Raw genomic sequence first — 17,873 nt, forward strand, 5'->3', positions numbered from 1 at the left:
TTAAAAGTAAAAAAAAATAGGCCACGCCCACCCAGTCACATTACCCCCCACACACACCAATCCACACCCACAGAACCGGTAGTAACAAATTTTAGATTTCACCACTGCTTTAATACCATCAAACAGCAACACCTGTCTACCCTAAGTCCTTGACAAATCCTGCCTAAACATTTGTCGATCTACCATATACACAAAAAAATTCTTTAAAAAATAATTACTACTGTTATGACATGTTTTAAAATGATACATTTAATGTAACCCACCTTTTTATAGATTATATCCTATATCATACTAGGTCTTCTCAAACATCGGTATTTAAGATGTCTAGTTGTTGTTTTTTTAGTGAAGATGTCTAGATTTTATTTCAAACATAGGAAGAGTCATAGTCGGTTGTATTCATCCTTTAATGACCCATAGGATACTTATGGTAATCTCACAAAAAGTAGATAATCACAAAGGTAATTTCTTTGTATTGTCCACCAAATATCATTGAAATACACAATGCTTTTTATCAATGGACAGAATATGAAGCCATCATGACTAATTAGTAAGTCATGATATTGCAGATATCACAAAGGAAGGCTGTATTCTGGATCTAAAACATCTAAGTTGTTATTTATTTTATTTTAATTTAATTTATTCATTCATTCATCAAATTTAGAGACCACCAATCATAGTCTCAATGGACAGTACACACTTCAAAACCTAAAACTGTATAAAAATACTATATTTCAATAAAAGGAGGCAAGTCCCATTGGGAGACCTAGTTTGTAGTTATTATGATGTCTTAGACAATCAAAGCAGTACAAGCAAAAAAGTTTTAAAAAATTAAAACTAAAAACAAATATTGAAGAAAGAGACAATTTTCTAAACATCTATGTATGTATTCTGTCCTGACATTACAGAACCTCAGTAGAAGCAGGGGTGAAACCGGTTCGCACCAGTTCAGGCGAACCGGTAGTAATAAAAATTAGTAGTTTGTCTGAACCGGTATTTCTGATGATCAACTGAGCCGCGCAATTTATATTTGCTAGAAAGCAGGAAATCCTGCTTTCTAGCAAATCTACATCACACGGCACAGCTGTTCTCCCCATTCACTGTTCTACTTACCTTCAAACAGTTTCTTTTTTCCGTGCAAAGCGCACATTTGGTGTGTATTGTGCATGTGCGCGTATGCAGCATGTGTTTGGTATGCACTGCGCATGAACGCACACAGCCCACATTTGGCACGCAGCGTGCATGCATGGGTAGCGAACCGGTGGAGGATTTCATCACTGGTAGATGTCTTTACTATAATCTAATACCCTGTATATGAGTACATCCTAATTGTAGCACTATCATTAAAATGCATTACAGAATAGTGGGAAATTCACAGAGAATTTTCAGAACCTGTATGTTCCATCACCTTGAGCTTACAAAATAGAAGCAACCACTCCATCTCCATCAAACCCTTAAGTCATGAAATTAGAGTAAATACCCTCTATCATTGAATCCATTGCATAACAGTGTTGTACATTCAATGACCCAGACACCTCTACAATTTTTTTTTTTTTTACTGAAGTACAAATAAAAGAAAACATGATTAACCAAAATTGGCTTCTGCTACAAAATCAATAATAATAAAAGCTTTTAATTAACTCCAGTTTCAACAGACAAGGTGTTTTTACCAGAGCATCTTAGGGGGGAAAAAATGCAATAGACATTCTTAAGCATTGCATTCTTAGCAGAAAATTCTCTTAAATTTATGTAACTATGCCAATTGGCATCACTGTGTAATGATATAATTGCCTGAATAACCCATATAGACTATTTGTATAATGAGGCCACAAATCATGAAAATCACGGTAAATCTCCTGATTTTGTCTCATCTGCAATGATGCCATGACAAAAAGAACATACATCAGTGCAAAAGACTTTTGGATTTAATGGACATTCAGAAGCAATGGACACCTCCCTCCTACCCTACGGGTCCATTAAATCAAGGTTTTGTTTTTCTGCTGTAATCTCCTGGCCATCAGTTAAAAGTAAAAAAAAAAAAAAAAACAGAAGGAGGAAAAAGAAAGCTTTTGTCAAGACCTTTCAAATGTAATTTTGATAGAGTGTCCTGGTTCTGCTTCAATCACCCACTCACAATTCAAGGAGTCTTTATAATAGCCAGGCCAGCCTGGAGAAAGGATGACTCCACTGGGGGCTGCAAAATGTCCACCACATGGAGCTATAAAGAAGAAAACAACAAGTTGTTATTGTCGGGCTAGAACAGTCATCATGCTCAGATTTCTGAAATAAAAGGAAATCACAAGAGCAGAAAGGAAGGCTGGAAAGAAGAAGCTACTTTATCTTCAGATAAACTTGAGTCAAAGTGAAGCATAAATCAAATAAAGTCAGAAATAATCTAGGGGAGCCATAAACTGGCATTGCAATCCTATATAACAGAATAACGAGTCCCTAATTCAGATTTTAAGGACACGGTGGCTCAGTGGCTAAGACGCTGAGCTTGTCGATCGAAAGGTCAACAATTCAGCAGTTTGAATCCCTAGTGCCATGTAATGGGGTGAGCTCCCGTTACTTGTCCCAGCTTCTGCCAACCTAGCAGTTCGAAAGAACGTAAAAAATGCAAGTAGAAAAATAGGGACCACCTTTGGTAACAGCGCTCTGTGCGCCTTTGGCATTTAGTCATGCTGGACACATGACCATGGAGACGTCTTCAGACAGTGCTGGTTCTTCGGCTTTGAAACAGAGATGAACACCGCCCCCTAGAGTCAGGAACGAGTAGCACATATGTGCAAGGGGAACCTTTACCTTTACCTTTAATTCAGATTTTACCACTCTCATCAACTCACTAATTTAATTGAGGACAAGATAGAATTTGCATTCATTTATTTAATTTTGCTTTTAAATCATGGCCCTACCACACAAGGATCTGTGCAACATTTTTTTGTAGATGTTAGGAATAACAGAAACAGGAGGGAGAATGAAATATGGTCTTGTCCTACTATGACTACTGTAAGCTTCAATTTTTTGTTTGCCTTTTCTCAATACCTCCTTCCCATGATTGGTATTTTATTTTTTTTGAGGGGGAGGATTTTCAGTTTCACTTCTGAACTATATTTTTATATCTCATCACAGTGAACAAGCTACACAACCAATGTGTTTTTCTAAATAAGTCATTAAATTACTATTCTTTTTTTTTACAAGTTTTATTTGTTTTATTTTTATTTTTATTATTATTTTTATTATTATTATTATTATTATTATTATTATTATTATTATTATTATTATTTTATTTCTATACCACCCTTCTCCCGCAGGACTCAGGGTGGTGCACAGCCAAAATAAAACATCGTATACAAAATTTAAAAAACAATTTAAAAACAATTAAATAATTTTGGCCCAAATAATTTAAAACAACCCAGATTAAAACCAAATCAATTAAAACTGAGAGGACGGGATCAAGCCAGCCCAGCTAGATGGAATAAGTGTGTTTTTAGGGCCCGACGAAAAGTCCGGAGGTCTGATATCATGCGTATCTCAGGGGGTAGGTCGTTCCAGAGGCTGGTGCCACCACAGAGAAGGCTCTCCCCCTGGGGGTCGCCAGCCGGCACTGTCTGGCCGATGGCACCCTGAGGAGGCCCTCTCTGTGCGAGCGAACCGGCCAGTGGGAGGCTATTGGCGGCAGAAGGCGGTCTCGCAAATACCCCGGCCCTAAGCCATGGAGCACTTTAAAGGTGATCACCAACACCTTGAAGCGCACCCGGAAGACCACAGGAAGCCAGTGCAGCTCGTGCAGGAGAGGTGTCACATGGGAGCGCCCCATTGCTCCCATAATCCCCCACGTGGCCGCATTCTGGACCAACTGCAGCCTCCGGGTGCACCCCAACGGGAGCCCCATGTAGAGAGCATTGCAGTAGTCCAGGCGGGAAGTGACGAGTGCTTGAGTGACCGTGCGTAGGGAGTCCCGATCCAGAAAGGGATGCAACTGGCGTATCAGGTGAACCTGATAGAAAGCCCCCCTGGCCACGGCCGTCATATGCTCTTCTAAAGACAGCCATGCATCCAGGAGGACGTTTTATTTATATCACATTCAATTTTCATCAAACTGTGTGTTCTGGGTACAGTTATGTATAGTCATATTATACATCTTTGTTGTGATAATTCATCTCCATCATGTTAATAATATAATAACATAATAATATAATAACATTAATACTTAACACTTAACATCATCTTCTTTAATAACTTTCCTCTTTAACATTTCCTCTTTTTATATCTCCTCCTTTCTAACGTTTGTTTCTATTGTCTAGCCATTGATAAAATATGTCCCATATCAAATAGTATTCAGTTTGTTCTTTGTCTTTAATAATAAGTGTTAGTCTATCCATTTCTTAATTACATTCCCCTCAGACAGGATCTCCTCATTTTTCCACTGTTGCGCAAATACAATTCTGGCTGCGGTTAGTATATGCAAGATCAAAGTTGTAGTCTTTTTATCATATTTTTCTGGTAGGATGCCCAACAAAAATATCTCTCGTTTCAGGTCTATATGTTGTTTTATCATTTCTTCCAACCAGATATGTATTTTCGTTCAGTATTTTGGATAAAAAAAAACCCATTAAATTACTATTCTGCAGTATGGGAATATTAACACTGAATGCTCTTCTATGGTTATTACAAAATTTATTACTAAAAGCAGTGGCACTCAAAACCAGTAAATCCGATCAAAGCTGTGTTGTGCCATTGCCATTTCTATGAGTGTCATGATGTCACATTTAAAGGGACCCTGCTTTCATCAACGTGCCCATCCCTAAAAATGTTTTGCTCTTAAAAATGATCTCAATTTGTCAAAGCAAAATATGCAAATAAAATATTTTAAATGCTAAAATTTTCTTCATTTGTAGAGTACATTTTATGTCCTCCAACCCCTTCTCATACATCTTCCTTCACAAAACTGACCATTTTTACATATCCTGGGATTCATCATACCCTCATATTGTCTGAAATGAAACTGAAAAGAATTCATACTTTGCAGCGATAATGAAAGACTTTATCATTCTATTAGGAGCCCTATTTAGTTTCATGAAGCCTGAACATGGATTCTGCCCCCTCCTATCACTCCCACTCACACACAACAAAGAACAGCTAATTTCTCTGAGGGAATGTGAGTGACTCAACAGCAGGTTCTTGTGAAAAATTTGATAGATGAATGGATTCTGAAATGGCAATAGCTCCTTTATGTATTTACAATATTACGTACTAGCAATTTTTGAAAAAAAAAATCAGTAGAGAAATCTATTTGAGTAAGGTAAAATATGTGCTTGTACTTATTCTTATAAGGGAATATATTGCCATGAACTAATATCCATGGAGATTCTCAATCATCCAGGTCATGGTTGTCCCAAAGATGCTTTTCCAAAAGGCAATTGGACTTACTTTCTTTTTCCTTCGAAAACTGAAGAAGCTTCTTGGATGAGAAGCAAACCATTTTCAAAAGAAGAAAGGAAAGGAAGTTCAGATGTTTTTTGGAAAAGCACCTTTGGGATATTTCCATGAAGAGGTTGGGCAAGATAGTTTGTTGTCAGTGTGCCTGAAAGATCATTAAAAAATGACCTGGCATGATTATGGCTGTGTGAACATATTTCTGAATGTAAAAATGTAAGATCAAATATGGAATTTGAATAAACATATGAAAAAAGACCAGCATGTATTTAGCTTCCTATATCAAATATTTAATATATGCAATATTTAGTAACTTAGATTATCATTCAAGATAATCATATCAGATGATATTTGCAAATTTCATCATCATCATGACAAAAAAAGGATGGCTGTGAATTTCACCTATTAGGTTACAGATTAAAAACTGATATACAATATATATTAACTGTAACACAAAAACTATAAAAAAAAGTTACAAATACCTCCACACTTAGGGATAGGTCCACTCCACATGACTTTACCATCCATCAAAACACAAGTAATTGTTTCAGTTCCTTGAGTTTTAATAAAACCATCTTCACAAATCACAGAGATAGAACTTCCGAGTTGAAAATTGTCTCCAAACCGACGTGCATTGATTGGTATACCAGGATCAGGACACTCATTATGTCCAAATGCTTTAAAACACAAAGAAGACAAGGAAGGAATAATTAAAATTACTTTCATGTTCTTCTTTGTATGTGAGAATGACATTTCAGATGATAGATAGATAAATAGATAGGTAGGTAGGTAGGTAGGTAGGTAGGTAGGTAGGTAGGTAGGTAGGCAGGCAGGCAGGCAGGCAGGTAGGCAGACGCTGCCCAAGACCACAGTGGTGTCTGTTTTAATTTGGTAATTATGTGGTAAACTCCATATTCAAAATTTAGATAAGTCCTAAATATGGCAATTTTGGCAACATATTTTGTATTCATATACGAGCAAAGTAAATTGATAATTTTACTATTATTACTAAGTGGATGCAAAATTAAAAACACTAAACCTAAAGGTATCATTATAATCGTTTTGTAACGCATAAAGTTTTATATTCCAAAACAATAAATTACCATAAAATTACCCTTTAAGTAGAAACCCCTTCTCCTATTCATATGAATGAGACAGAGAGTCAACTGTTGACAAAGTCAAGTGGCTTGAGGGCAATAGCAATTTGTCAAACAGTTCATAACTTAAAAGCAGAACAAGAACTGTGACAATTTCTGATTCAGGTTGTATATTCTTCATCTTTCTCAGGAGAGAAAAAGAAAAGGAGAGAGAGAGAGAGGAAGGAAGAATAATCAGTGCAACTCTAAAGAGTTTTTGCAGTTGTCATCAGTGTTTAATGATCCACAACTCTTCACTCACCTACAAGAGTGACTGCTAATAAGTTAACTAGGAGACTGAAGGAGGTATTGTAGACAGAATGGGATATAATTATTTATATAAGATAATGCACAAGATCCAATGGCTATTTATTGTACAGTTTCGTTCTAAAACTCCTGAATCCCATTTTTTTCCAGAAAAAATAATAATTTTAATTCAAAACATGCAAAGGTGTCATTCAAGTTTAAGAACAAAGAACTGGTACTAAAAATGAATTTTAAAAGTTCATTGGGAAAGAACTGTATCTTAATTTAGGATAACATTTGTCACTAGGCAAAAATTTGGAAACATGTCAGAAACAAAACCGGAATCACTTGTAGCATTGAAGTAATTTTATATAACAATCTGCTATGACATCCATCAGAGCCAATTGGAATGTAATGTTCTTCAGTTATTCTTTGACAACTTAGTATTAACAGCTCTTGCCACCAGTGTCACTTTGGAAAAGGCACAAAGTTATATTGTTATTAATAGCATAAAGTTGTGTATTACTTTACATTATCACAAATCTATACATTGCAATAAAATTAGACATCCACTCTCTTTGCCATGTTTATAAGGTGTGAGAATGTTACTATAGCTTTTTTGATACTGTGGCTTGAAAAAAAGAAGGAAATTAAGCCAAACATTCATCTCATAGGAAGTCTATTTTGTGATGCAGTTGTAGTAGAAGTAGATATTGCAGGAAAGCAAATTAAAACAATCAAAAATTAATAAGACACACAGATTTGATATGGTGGTTCCTAGATGAAGAAAGAAAGAAAGAAAGAAAGAAAGAAAGAAAGAAAGAAAGGAGGGAGGGGGGGAGGGGGGGAGGGGGGGAGAAGGAGGAAAAGAAGAAGAGGAGGAGGAGGAGGAGGAAGAAGAGGAGGAGGAGGAGGAGGAGGAGGAGGAGGAGGAGGAGGAGGAGGAGGAAGGAAGGTAGGTGAAATCAGAAGACACCATAATCCTTAATTATTATGGTATGAATCCTAATAGTACTAACAATAAAGTCAGTCAGTCAGTCAGTCAGTCAGTCAGTCAGTCTGTCTGTCTGTCTGTCTGTCTGTCTTCAGAAAAATATTAATAAATAAAAGCATGCATATAATTATTAAATATGTAATAAATACATTTACTCACTGTTATAGGTGATATTAAATCCTCGGCCTGACATTGAATGATCAGCTTGAAATTCCAAGCGTAAAATGTGGCTGTTACTAGTCAGATGGGATGGCACTTCAGCTCCAGTGAATGTGCCAAGTATTGGAGAATCTGGAGAATCACCGTCCTTAATTGCAAGAAAGTCAAATTGAGATTCCAGGTCAAAATCATTGAAAGAGAGATGAATGCGACTCCCAGGGTCTGAGATGATTGTCCAGATGCAATTCAAATTATTCCCATATCCTTCTGGATAGTCAGGAGAAAGAACAGTTCCCATCGGTGCCGTGAAATTAGATAGGCAAGGAACTGTCAAAAGTCAGGAAAGAAATTAGAAAAGAGATAAGAACCCAACTAAAATTGACATTCTGAGCATTTCCTCCCAATATTTTATTTCAATATTCTTATTTATTCATTCCTTTATTTCAGGGGTAGGCTGCTGGGGGTTTGCAGGCATTTGGAAGAACCACTAGCTACGATTCTGTGCATTCTGTACATTTGGTTGATTTCGGAAAACCCCCAAATCCCTCTCCTCTCCTCCTAGAAGTCCCCATGCAGTCCATTTTGGATACAGGTAAGGGCATGCACAGAGGCTCAGGGAGGGTGAAAAATGGGCCTACCAGAAGTTCAGGAAGGCCAGAAATGACCCTGTTTCCAGCCTTCAGAGGGCCTCCAGAGACTGGGGAAACCATTTTCACCCTTTCAGAGGCCCGAGGAAAGCCTCCAGAGCCCGGGGAGGAAAAAAGTGCCCCCCATGGTGCAGGAGGCTGACTAGACCACGCCCACCCAGCAACCAGGCAGAGAACCCCTTGCTAAAATTTTTGAAGCCTACCCCTGTCTTTTTTAATTATTTCTTCATCACATCTTTCACTAGTTTGCCATGAAATAAAATACAATGTTACCATACTTCCCAGAGGATCATCCAAAACCACAATTAAAAATGGTTGATAAGGATTGATTCAGCAATCTTTTTTTAAAAGACAACCCAAAGTTTACGGGTATTGTCTAACTCTAAATTCAGCCCCATTTGCTGTGTTTAGAGTATATAGTACGCATTAGTTGGAACCAGTTATCTGGTTCCATTCATCCTGGTAGGAGAATTATTATTCTGATTGATCACAGTTATATTAGCTCATTGCCAAATCTCATTTTCCAATTTTTTTTCTAGGTGCAATATCTCATTGAAAGAAAAGTATGAAAAATGAACCAAACAACTATTACTGAATGGAACACAATATTTATAGCTCAGGGTTGAACTGTGGAGTTCATGGTGAGCTTGGTGGTTTTATTGCAGACATTTTTATCACCAAACCTTATGTTACATCATCAGTGCTTGGTACTGATTGATTAGGATTATAAATAAAAGAAGATCCTTCCTAGTTTTATTCTCCTAATAAAATATTAGGGATGCAAAGGCTTTTCCTTTCTGACTTTCTCCTTCATTTAAGAAGCTTTATTTTTAAAAAAGTATAGGAAGAATGGCAATGATATTCTATTGTTTAGATAATTGATTGGTTAGATTGTTAGATATAGATGATGATGATGATCATCATCTCCTCTTTTTTCCCCCCACTTCTCTATTCAGGATCTAACAGTATCTTTGGCATGATTTGTAATTTGTTGATGTCCTTGACATCGTTTTCCTGTCTGTGTTAATACCTATTAACTGTAAATTGTAGAAGAAAGCATGTATTGAATTCTGTTACAGTGAAATGAAAGTAGGCTTTATGATTTACCTACTTCGTGCTACATATGCCCACTTTCAAGCACTGGGGAAATCAGAAACTTCAAGCAGTTCAAATGAGTATAGAGATCTATTGCAAGCTTAAGATCTCTATAAGAATCTGAATCACTAACAGTCAAGAGAAATTAACAGGAGTTAAGAATAGAAAGGAATTCATGATGGGCTGGACTTAGATCTCTTGTGGGCACGCAAGGATTTATGACCAACAACACATTTGACCCTTCCCTCCCTCAGAATTAGCCTGGTTATCTCCTATATCCACCCCCTTAGAGGGAAGAAGCTATTCACATGAACAATCATTCATCAAGCATGTAAAGAGACCAAAGATAAACGTTACCATGGTAATTTGTAGCTCACAAATAAGCAGGACTTGGTTCAATCACAATAATTTTTCAAATGTCCTTATTATACAGGCAACATTTTATATTAATACTACTATTTTACCACATTAGTCACCATAATGACTAATAATTTCAGTTACTACATTGCAGCAGTTGTGGGCGTTATTATATAACTACGTAAAGATAAATTAAAATAACTAAAATATCTAAATTAAAATAACTAAAAGTTTTAAAAATTTTTTAAAAAATAACTAAAATATCTTATAGAATGCTGAAATACTTATTTGGGTTTCTCCAAACCTGCTTAAAGCCCAGATATATTGCATTTTGTTGGTTGGTTGGTTTATGTTAAAAAGATGATTTTTTGGGGGTTGGGGTGGAATTAGTGCCAGACAAGCAAAATATAAGTTTCTAGGATCATGCATGTACTAAAAGAGATTTGGGGATAGTACAAAATTCAAAGAAATTGAAAGAATGTACAATTTCATTGTAAGTCAACCGTTATTAGGAATATTTTATCAATTATCCAATCCTATAATTGTCCATAAAAGTATGTGTAAGATACATCATAAATACTGAAGGTTTGAAGATCAAATATTGTCTGGTGAGAGCATAAAAATGTTTTTAAAAAGATTTTAGTTCAAAATAGTTTTTCAGGAATATATACATACATACAGTAAGTTTTAAATTATTGGAATATATTAATTTATACTCACAAATGCATATAGGTATGTTTGCTGACCACTGGTTATTCTCTTGACAAACAATAGTTTTTTCTCCAATCAATTCAAATCCAAACTGGCATTCAAACCTCAACACATCATGATTGGAAAACCCATCTCCTTCTCTGATGCCGTACAGTGGTGTTCCTGGATCTCCACAACTTTCTTTTTCAATTTCTGTTTAAAAAGACACAAGTTACTAGTCAATAAACTAACTATACTGACTACTAACTAAAAGCAGCGGTGGCGCAATGGTTAGAATGCAGTATTGCAGGCTACTTCTGCTGACTGCCGGCTGCCTGCAATTTGGCAGATCGACTCTCACCAGGCTCAAGGTTTATTCAGCCTTTCCTCCTTCCAAGGCAGTGGTGGGTTCCTCCCGGTACGGCCCGGTTCGATGTCACCGAATCGGTTCTCTTTGTTCGGGAGCTGGGCCCTCCTGCCCTCCCCCCGCATTATTCTTACCTTTTATTTGGCCCCGCCCCCAATTTTTCGCTGCCTCCTGAGTCCCAGGTGATCAGCTAGAAGGAAAAAAACTGTTTAAACTCTTGCCGTGGGGCTTCAAAGGGCCGCCCTACAAATGATCAGTGTTAAAAGGAAGTGTAGTGGTAGACCAGAGCGCTCGAAAAATAAATGGGTAGACCGGTGCCTCCAAAAACAAATGGGTAGACCTGTGCCTCCAAAAACAAATGAGTAGACCAGTGCCTCCAAAAACAAATGAGTAGACTGGAATGCTCCAAGAACAAATGGGTTGACCGATACAGCTCTGCAAGCAGTTAAAAGCCTGGTAGACCAGTACCTCTTCTAAATCCTAAAGAATTGTCACATAACCATCTAATCATGCCCACAAAATACGCCACGACCACAGAACCAGTAGTAAAAAAATTTAGAACCCACCCCTGTTCCAAGGTGGTTAAAATGAGGGCCCAGATTGTTGGGGGCAATATGCTGACTCTGTAAACTGCTTAGAGAGGGTTGTAAAAGCACTGTGAAGTGGCACATAAGCCTAAGTGCTATTGCAATAATTGTAAGATACCGACTGTAGCACTAGCACCTCTTATCTAAAAAGTAGAAAATGGTTCAAATGAACACGCACAACCCATGAAAAAAGAAAGTGCTTTAAGATTTACATTGCCAGAATCATCATATATGTGTAAATCATCTCAATTACTACTGAAATAATTATTTTAGTTTGATCCATATTGGATTTTCAGATAACTCATCACATGAAATTATTAGAAGCCCCGAGATGAATTTATATTTGCAATCAGATCTAGTTACTGCATTGGGTCCAATGAGCATAACAATGTAAATGAAATCTGATGTATCTCCAAATTAGCAACCCACATGAGATATTTCTCTTTCTCACACCACACACTTTACTGGGCAAATGTGACTTTTAAGGTCTGGATTTTGTTTTAGTAGAACAAGAAGACAAGCAATTCCAATTGTACAGGAAAAAGCTTTCAAGTGATTGTCCTCAACTCTATGTAAAATCATTATTAAACTAATTGGATCTCTGTATTATAAAAGGAAAGGCAGTAAAGGGAAATGGAAAGCAGAAAAAGAAAGATTGTTCAGTCTGAAACATGGGGAGAAAACACAGAGAAGGGAAAGAAAGAGAAGAATAAAATCTATTTTATCAATTACATTGTTCCAACAATGGGAAGGATGTACACACAACTCTAATCTTATATTTTGTTCAAAATAACCTTGGGCATTTGGAAAAAAAAAACACCACACTCTCTTTTGATATCTTCTCTTTCCCCATGTATCCTGATTACATTTTTGACATTGATTGTGATTCTCCTGTTTATCTTAACAACTGCTTTTCCGTGTATTGCATTCTATATATTAATAGTTGTAAAGCTAGTTGTTCTGCGAAAGGACACATTTTTTTTCAGAGGTAATGTAGAAGTCCATTGAAATCATTAAAAAAAAAAAAAAAACTAGAGGGAAATAGAAAGACCAGAACATGCTATTTCCTGCAGTCAAGACCAAGGTAAGCAGAGATTAACACCAGAGAAACAGAAAGTAATACTGTAATCAAGGAACAACCAAGGAAGGGAACACCCCCCCCTCAATAGAAATAGAGAAAGCTACTGTATATAAACAGGAAGCAAACCCCATACTCTCTAGCATTGATAATGTTACCTAGTCCAGTAATAAAATCCCTGCAAGCAAACAAACAAGCTCAGTGAGCATCAAGGATTCCACTGAAGCCACTTTGAATTGGAATAGAATTAAAAGGTGTCAAGACATAATATTATCTCTTCTTCCTCCTCCTCCTTCTCCACCCCCTCCTCCTACTCAGCAAGTTGAAAGGGAAGATACTAGACTGAATCAATTGTCTGAAGATGACTTTGACCAATACCACAAACACCAAAAACAGATTGCAGACTGCCTATCCTGCTCTAAGAAAGCCACATGGGAAAATAAGAATTGTTAACCAGCTATATTCAGTGGTGGGATTCAGCCAGTTCGCACCACTTCAGGAGAACCGATTGTTAACTTTCTGAGCAGTTTGGCAAACTGGTTGTTGGAAGAAATCATTAGCGCACAGAACCGGTTGTTAAATTACTTGAATCCCACCACTGCCTATATTCCATTTATTTTGTTAGAAAGACATATTAAGATTCATTTTTTAAAAAAGATATCCTTCTCCCAGCTAGGATGATAGTATGAGGATCTGAGCCCTGGGGATCTGAAATTCATTTATATGGGGATTTTTTGGGGGGGGAGGAGGAGGTGGGAGTGATATCATTGAAAAATAAATAACTAAGAAATCTCCCAGCACCTGTAATCTTTACATACATACATACATACATACATACATACATACATACATACATACATATATAATCTCCCAGGTAATTATAAAAGACTTGAACCACTAAATAAAGTACAATTGCAATAGTGAACCAAAATATTTAAACTTCAGAATATTGTCCAATGATTTTCATACATGTTCCTACAGTTTTAATCAGTTCATAACAAATTATTTGTGCCATAGTCACATAAAGCTCGTACTTATGCATTATATATTCCTGTAAATAACTGTTTATTGGCCACATGATTCAAAGGACTACATCAGAATTCCTATGATCTCATTGCAATCTAAAAGTCTAGAAGAGGATCTCCTGTTTATGTGAGCTCAAGGATCATTTTAGAAATTTTCTCCATTTAAAATTTCCTCTCACTTTCCATCTATTTTTATTAATATAGATAAGAACATGACAACTTGTCTGGTTTTGAACTCTTGAACCAGTACACCAAACATAAAGGTAAAGGTAAAGGTTCCCCCGCACATGCGTGCTAGTCGTTTCCGGCTCTAGGAGCGGTGCTCATCTCTGTTTCTAAGCCGAGGAGCCAGGGCTGTCCGAAGAAGTTTCTGTGGTCATGTGACCGGCATGACTAAATGCCGAAGGTGCATGGAACGCTATTACCTTCCCACCAAAGGTGGTCCCTATTTTTCTACTTGCATTTTTTATGTGCTTTTGAACTGCTAGGTTGGAAGAAGCTGGAAAAAGTAACAAGAATTCACCCCCTTACATGGCACTAGGGATTCGAACCGCTGAACTGCCAACCTTTCGATCAACAAGCTCAGCGTCTTAACCACTGAGCCACCATGTCCCTTGTATTACATCAAACATGCAATTCATTTAAATTTAAAAATGTTCTCTGTGCTAAATTATCATGCACATAACTTGTCCAGATGCCACTTTAGCAGGTTTATATTATTTTGTTTGAATTATTCAACCTACATTCAGAGCTAAATAGCCTAGCATCTCTCATATTCAGGTTATTAATGCCTTTGGATACAAATATCATCAACAGATACAGCTTTCTCTGTGGAAAGGTTTATATTATTGAATAAATTGCCAGTGAAATTCAACAAGTCCCTTCTTTTCTATAGTTTAGGAGGAACCACAAAAGCAATGTTTTACCATGATATTTAATGCTGCTACTTTAGCTTTTGTGTTTTTACATTTTTTAAAAAAATATATATTAATGAACATCACTGATGTTTGTGTAAGCCACCTAACGTAAGAGACTAGATGCCATGTGCATTTTCTAAATAAAATAAGCAGCAATGAATCACTCAACAGGTGTGGAGAATTGTGATCATTCAGGACTGACTTATAGCCAGAGGAGACTAGAGACCTTTTCTTCTTTGTTATTATTGCATTTTTTTTATTTATGTTCTTGCCAGAAAGAGTCTTGCCTGAATAATGAGTGTTGGTTTGAAAATTTGGAAAGTAGAAAGTTGTTGGAAATATTAAACTCTCCCGTCTAATTGAAGGACTGATAACTTTTAGGCTCAGATAACTTTTAAGTTTGGATCTATGTTAAAATATGATCCTTGCAATCCTAAATTGCATTAACAGAGGGATACAATCAAGATCAAGTGAGGTACTAATACCACTCTATAAAGCCTTACTAAGACCACACCTAGAATACTGCATCCAGTTTTGGTCACCACATTTTAAAAAAGATGTTGAGACTCTAGAAAAAATGCAGAGCGGAGCAACCAGGATGATTCAGGCCTGGAAGCCATCTTTTGCATTGGGCCTTCAGGCCTGCCACATTTACTACTGTGGGAAACTGGGAGGGGGGATTGTATGGAGCATGGGTGATATATAGTCATAATAACATTCTTTTCTCAGAGAGTCAAGGACATCTTGACCTGCACCTGGTGAGCTGGAACTGGGAGGCCTCTCCAGTTGGGACACTTCTTTGATTGGGCCATGTAATGAACTTGAGCTCCTCAAATTTATAATTTTTAGCTAGGAATCATGGAATTAGGATGATATTGGAGCTTCTAAAGGTGCTTCAGAGTCAGGAGGTATAGTTTTATATTAATTCAAAAAAACATTTTTAAAAGAGTTTTTTTTTCCAGTTTTATTGTCTTTATGTCTTTTAATTATCTTGAAAAGAGCTAAACCTACCAGCTTTCAAAGATCTATTGCAAATAATGGAACTAAAATTAGCTCTACTTTATTTAAAAAGGATAAGCTTGGGGAAAGCTCTTAGAAGGTACAGAAGTAGAAAAAAGTAGAACATTTCATCAATTTAGGGGGTTCAAAGGTTAGAAGAAGAAAAAGTAGAATAGACTTTGTGCATAAATAATCAAGGCACTGACAGTTTGGTTCACAGACGACTGAATATTTTTCCAACATGCTGAACATTTAATGCTTATAAAAAATGCAGTGCATGGATCAATCAAATTGATTCAAGCTTTGGAAAAGGTGCTAAAATGTTATAATTTCTGTTTTGCCTTGGATAAAAGTGACGGAAAATTCATTTTGTCTATATATGAGGCAGCAACGCTGACCTTCTTATCATGGTGGCTCCTCAAAACCGTGGATTATATCTCTCAATAACCCAAACCAGAATGGTAAACAGCAGCATTTGCTGGACACAAGGAAGAGTTATCATGCCTTGTATCAGAAAGACACACAAGAGAAGGCTATCAAAGTAATGTATCACTTTTAAATTTTATTTAAAATATTGTGGCAGCAAACTCTGTTTGATCCTAAAAAGCAACCAGGATCAGATATGGTTAGTACTGGGAGACCCTCAGGAAGCCTTTGAACTGTACACTACAGTGGGAATGTGTGGTGGTGGTGGGGAAGTAACATGGAACTATTTCTATACCATTGCCCCTCAAGTGATGTGAATATCTCCTGATTCTCAGAAGCTGAGAATCACTTGATTTCACAAGGTTTAACTTGAGCTGTCTGAGAAACACTACAAGATTCACAATTGTTCCATTCTGTGAAATATATATATATATATATATATATATATATATATATATATATATAATCTTAAATGTTTCTTCACTATGGAGGAAATCCAATCCTTTTACAACTATGTGGCTTTGATTGACATGTGGTTCACAAGCAAGGGTGAAATGCTCCCGGTTTGGACCGAATCAGCCAATCTGCTAGTGATGGCGGTAGGTAGTTTGGAGAACCAGTAGCAAAAATTCCTGGCCTCCCGCCCATGCCCATCCAATCGCCGGGTTGCCACCTGCCCGCTTGCCGTTTCACAGCTGAGCTGCCTGATCATCAGAGCCTTTTTTTTTAACTTTTAAAATCATTTTTTTTCAAACTATTTGGTTGAATAGGTTGTAAATAAAATGCTTTTAAAAGTAAAAAAAAAAAGAAAAGATTGTGCGCCATAGCTGATCATCCCCCGCACTGTTCTATTTACCTCATGCCTCCTTTTGGCATGCACTGCATGCACGCATGCGCACCTCACATTTGGTGCATGGTGTGCACTGTGCATGTGCGCACACAGCGTGCATGCGCAGCCAGTGAACCAGTAGCAAACCGGTTCAGATTTCACCACTGCTCACAAGCCTAACATAGACAACAATTTGAGCTTGCTACTACAAAGAACACATGGGCATCTGCCTTATTTATCTTACAGAGAAAAGGGGGGGGAAATACTATTCACTGAAACTTTAAAGAATGTGTGTATGAAAGGAATGAAATGGAATGACTTTAGATGGCAGCCTAAACAAACAAAAAAAGAGTAAACAAAATAGCCCTTGAAGGAATTGTTTACACAGTTATTAGACTCTCTCTCTCTCTCTCTCTCTCTCTCCCCCTCCCTCCCTCCCTCCCTCCTTCCCTCCCCCCCCCAAAAAAGGTTTAATCTCAGTAGCAAGATGCAGGCATTTAACATTGATAAACAATCCAAGTTAAAAGGCAGCAAGGAAAAGCTGTTTTTCAAAAGTCTGTAACCAAAGCTGAAGAATTTGTTCCTTTTCTTTCTTTTATAACTAACATGAATTACAGTTAGTCCTCAGATTATAATAACAATTGGAGCTAGTATTGCTGCCACTAAGTGATGTGACTGTAAAATATTGCTTAGGAATAGTAATCCTGGCAGTCCTGGTTTCCATTATAATCCCAGGACATGAAGGGCATTAAGTGGCAAGAGGTGGAAGTCTCAGGTAAGGAACATAGGGGGAAGTGCAGGCAGCACCGAGGCAACAGGAGTGATTTACAGGGACAACATCAGGGGTGTTCGGAGTGGCAGTGGGTGGTTCAGAAAACCGAGGCTCCA

At 37.2% G+C, this 17,873-nt stretch overlaps 1 protein-coding gene across 3 annotated transcripts in view; it reads right to left on the minus strand.

Moving 5' to 3' along the window:
* The window catches only part of CSMD3 (CUB and Sushi multiple domains 3), a 695,220-nt gene that overhangs the window by 243,891 nt on the left and 433,456 nt on the right, over positions 1-17,873 (minus strand). For all 3 annotated transcript variants that reach the window (XM_034422197.2, XM_034422198.2, XM_034422199.2), the window contains 4 exons: positions 10,788-10,970; positions 7,969-8,295; positions 5,916-6,110; positions 2,077-2,215 (listed from right to left, as the gene is read on the minus strand). In XM_034422197.2, coding sequence (XP_034278088.1) covers positions 2,077-2,215; positions 5,916-6,110; positions 7,969-8,295; positions 10,788-10,970 — 844 coding nt within the window. The remainder of the gene's footprint in view (positions 1-2,076; positions 2,216-5,915; positions 6,111-7,968; positions 8,296-10,787; positions 10,971-17,873) is intronic.

Source organism: Pantherophis guttatus, chromosome 3, assembly GCF_059756535.1.
Source record: "Pantherophis guttatus breed Tessera chromosome 3, ASM5975653v1, whole genome shotgun sequence".
In the NCBI taxonomy this organism is placed as follows: Eukaryota; Metazoa; Chordata; class Lepidosauria; order Squamata; family Colubridae; genus Pantherophis; species Pantherophis guttatus.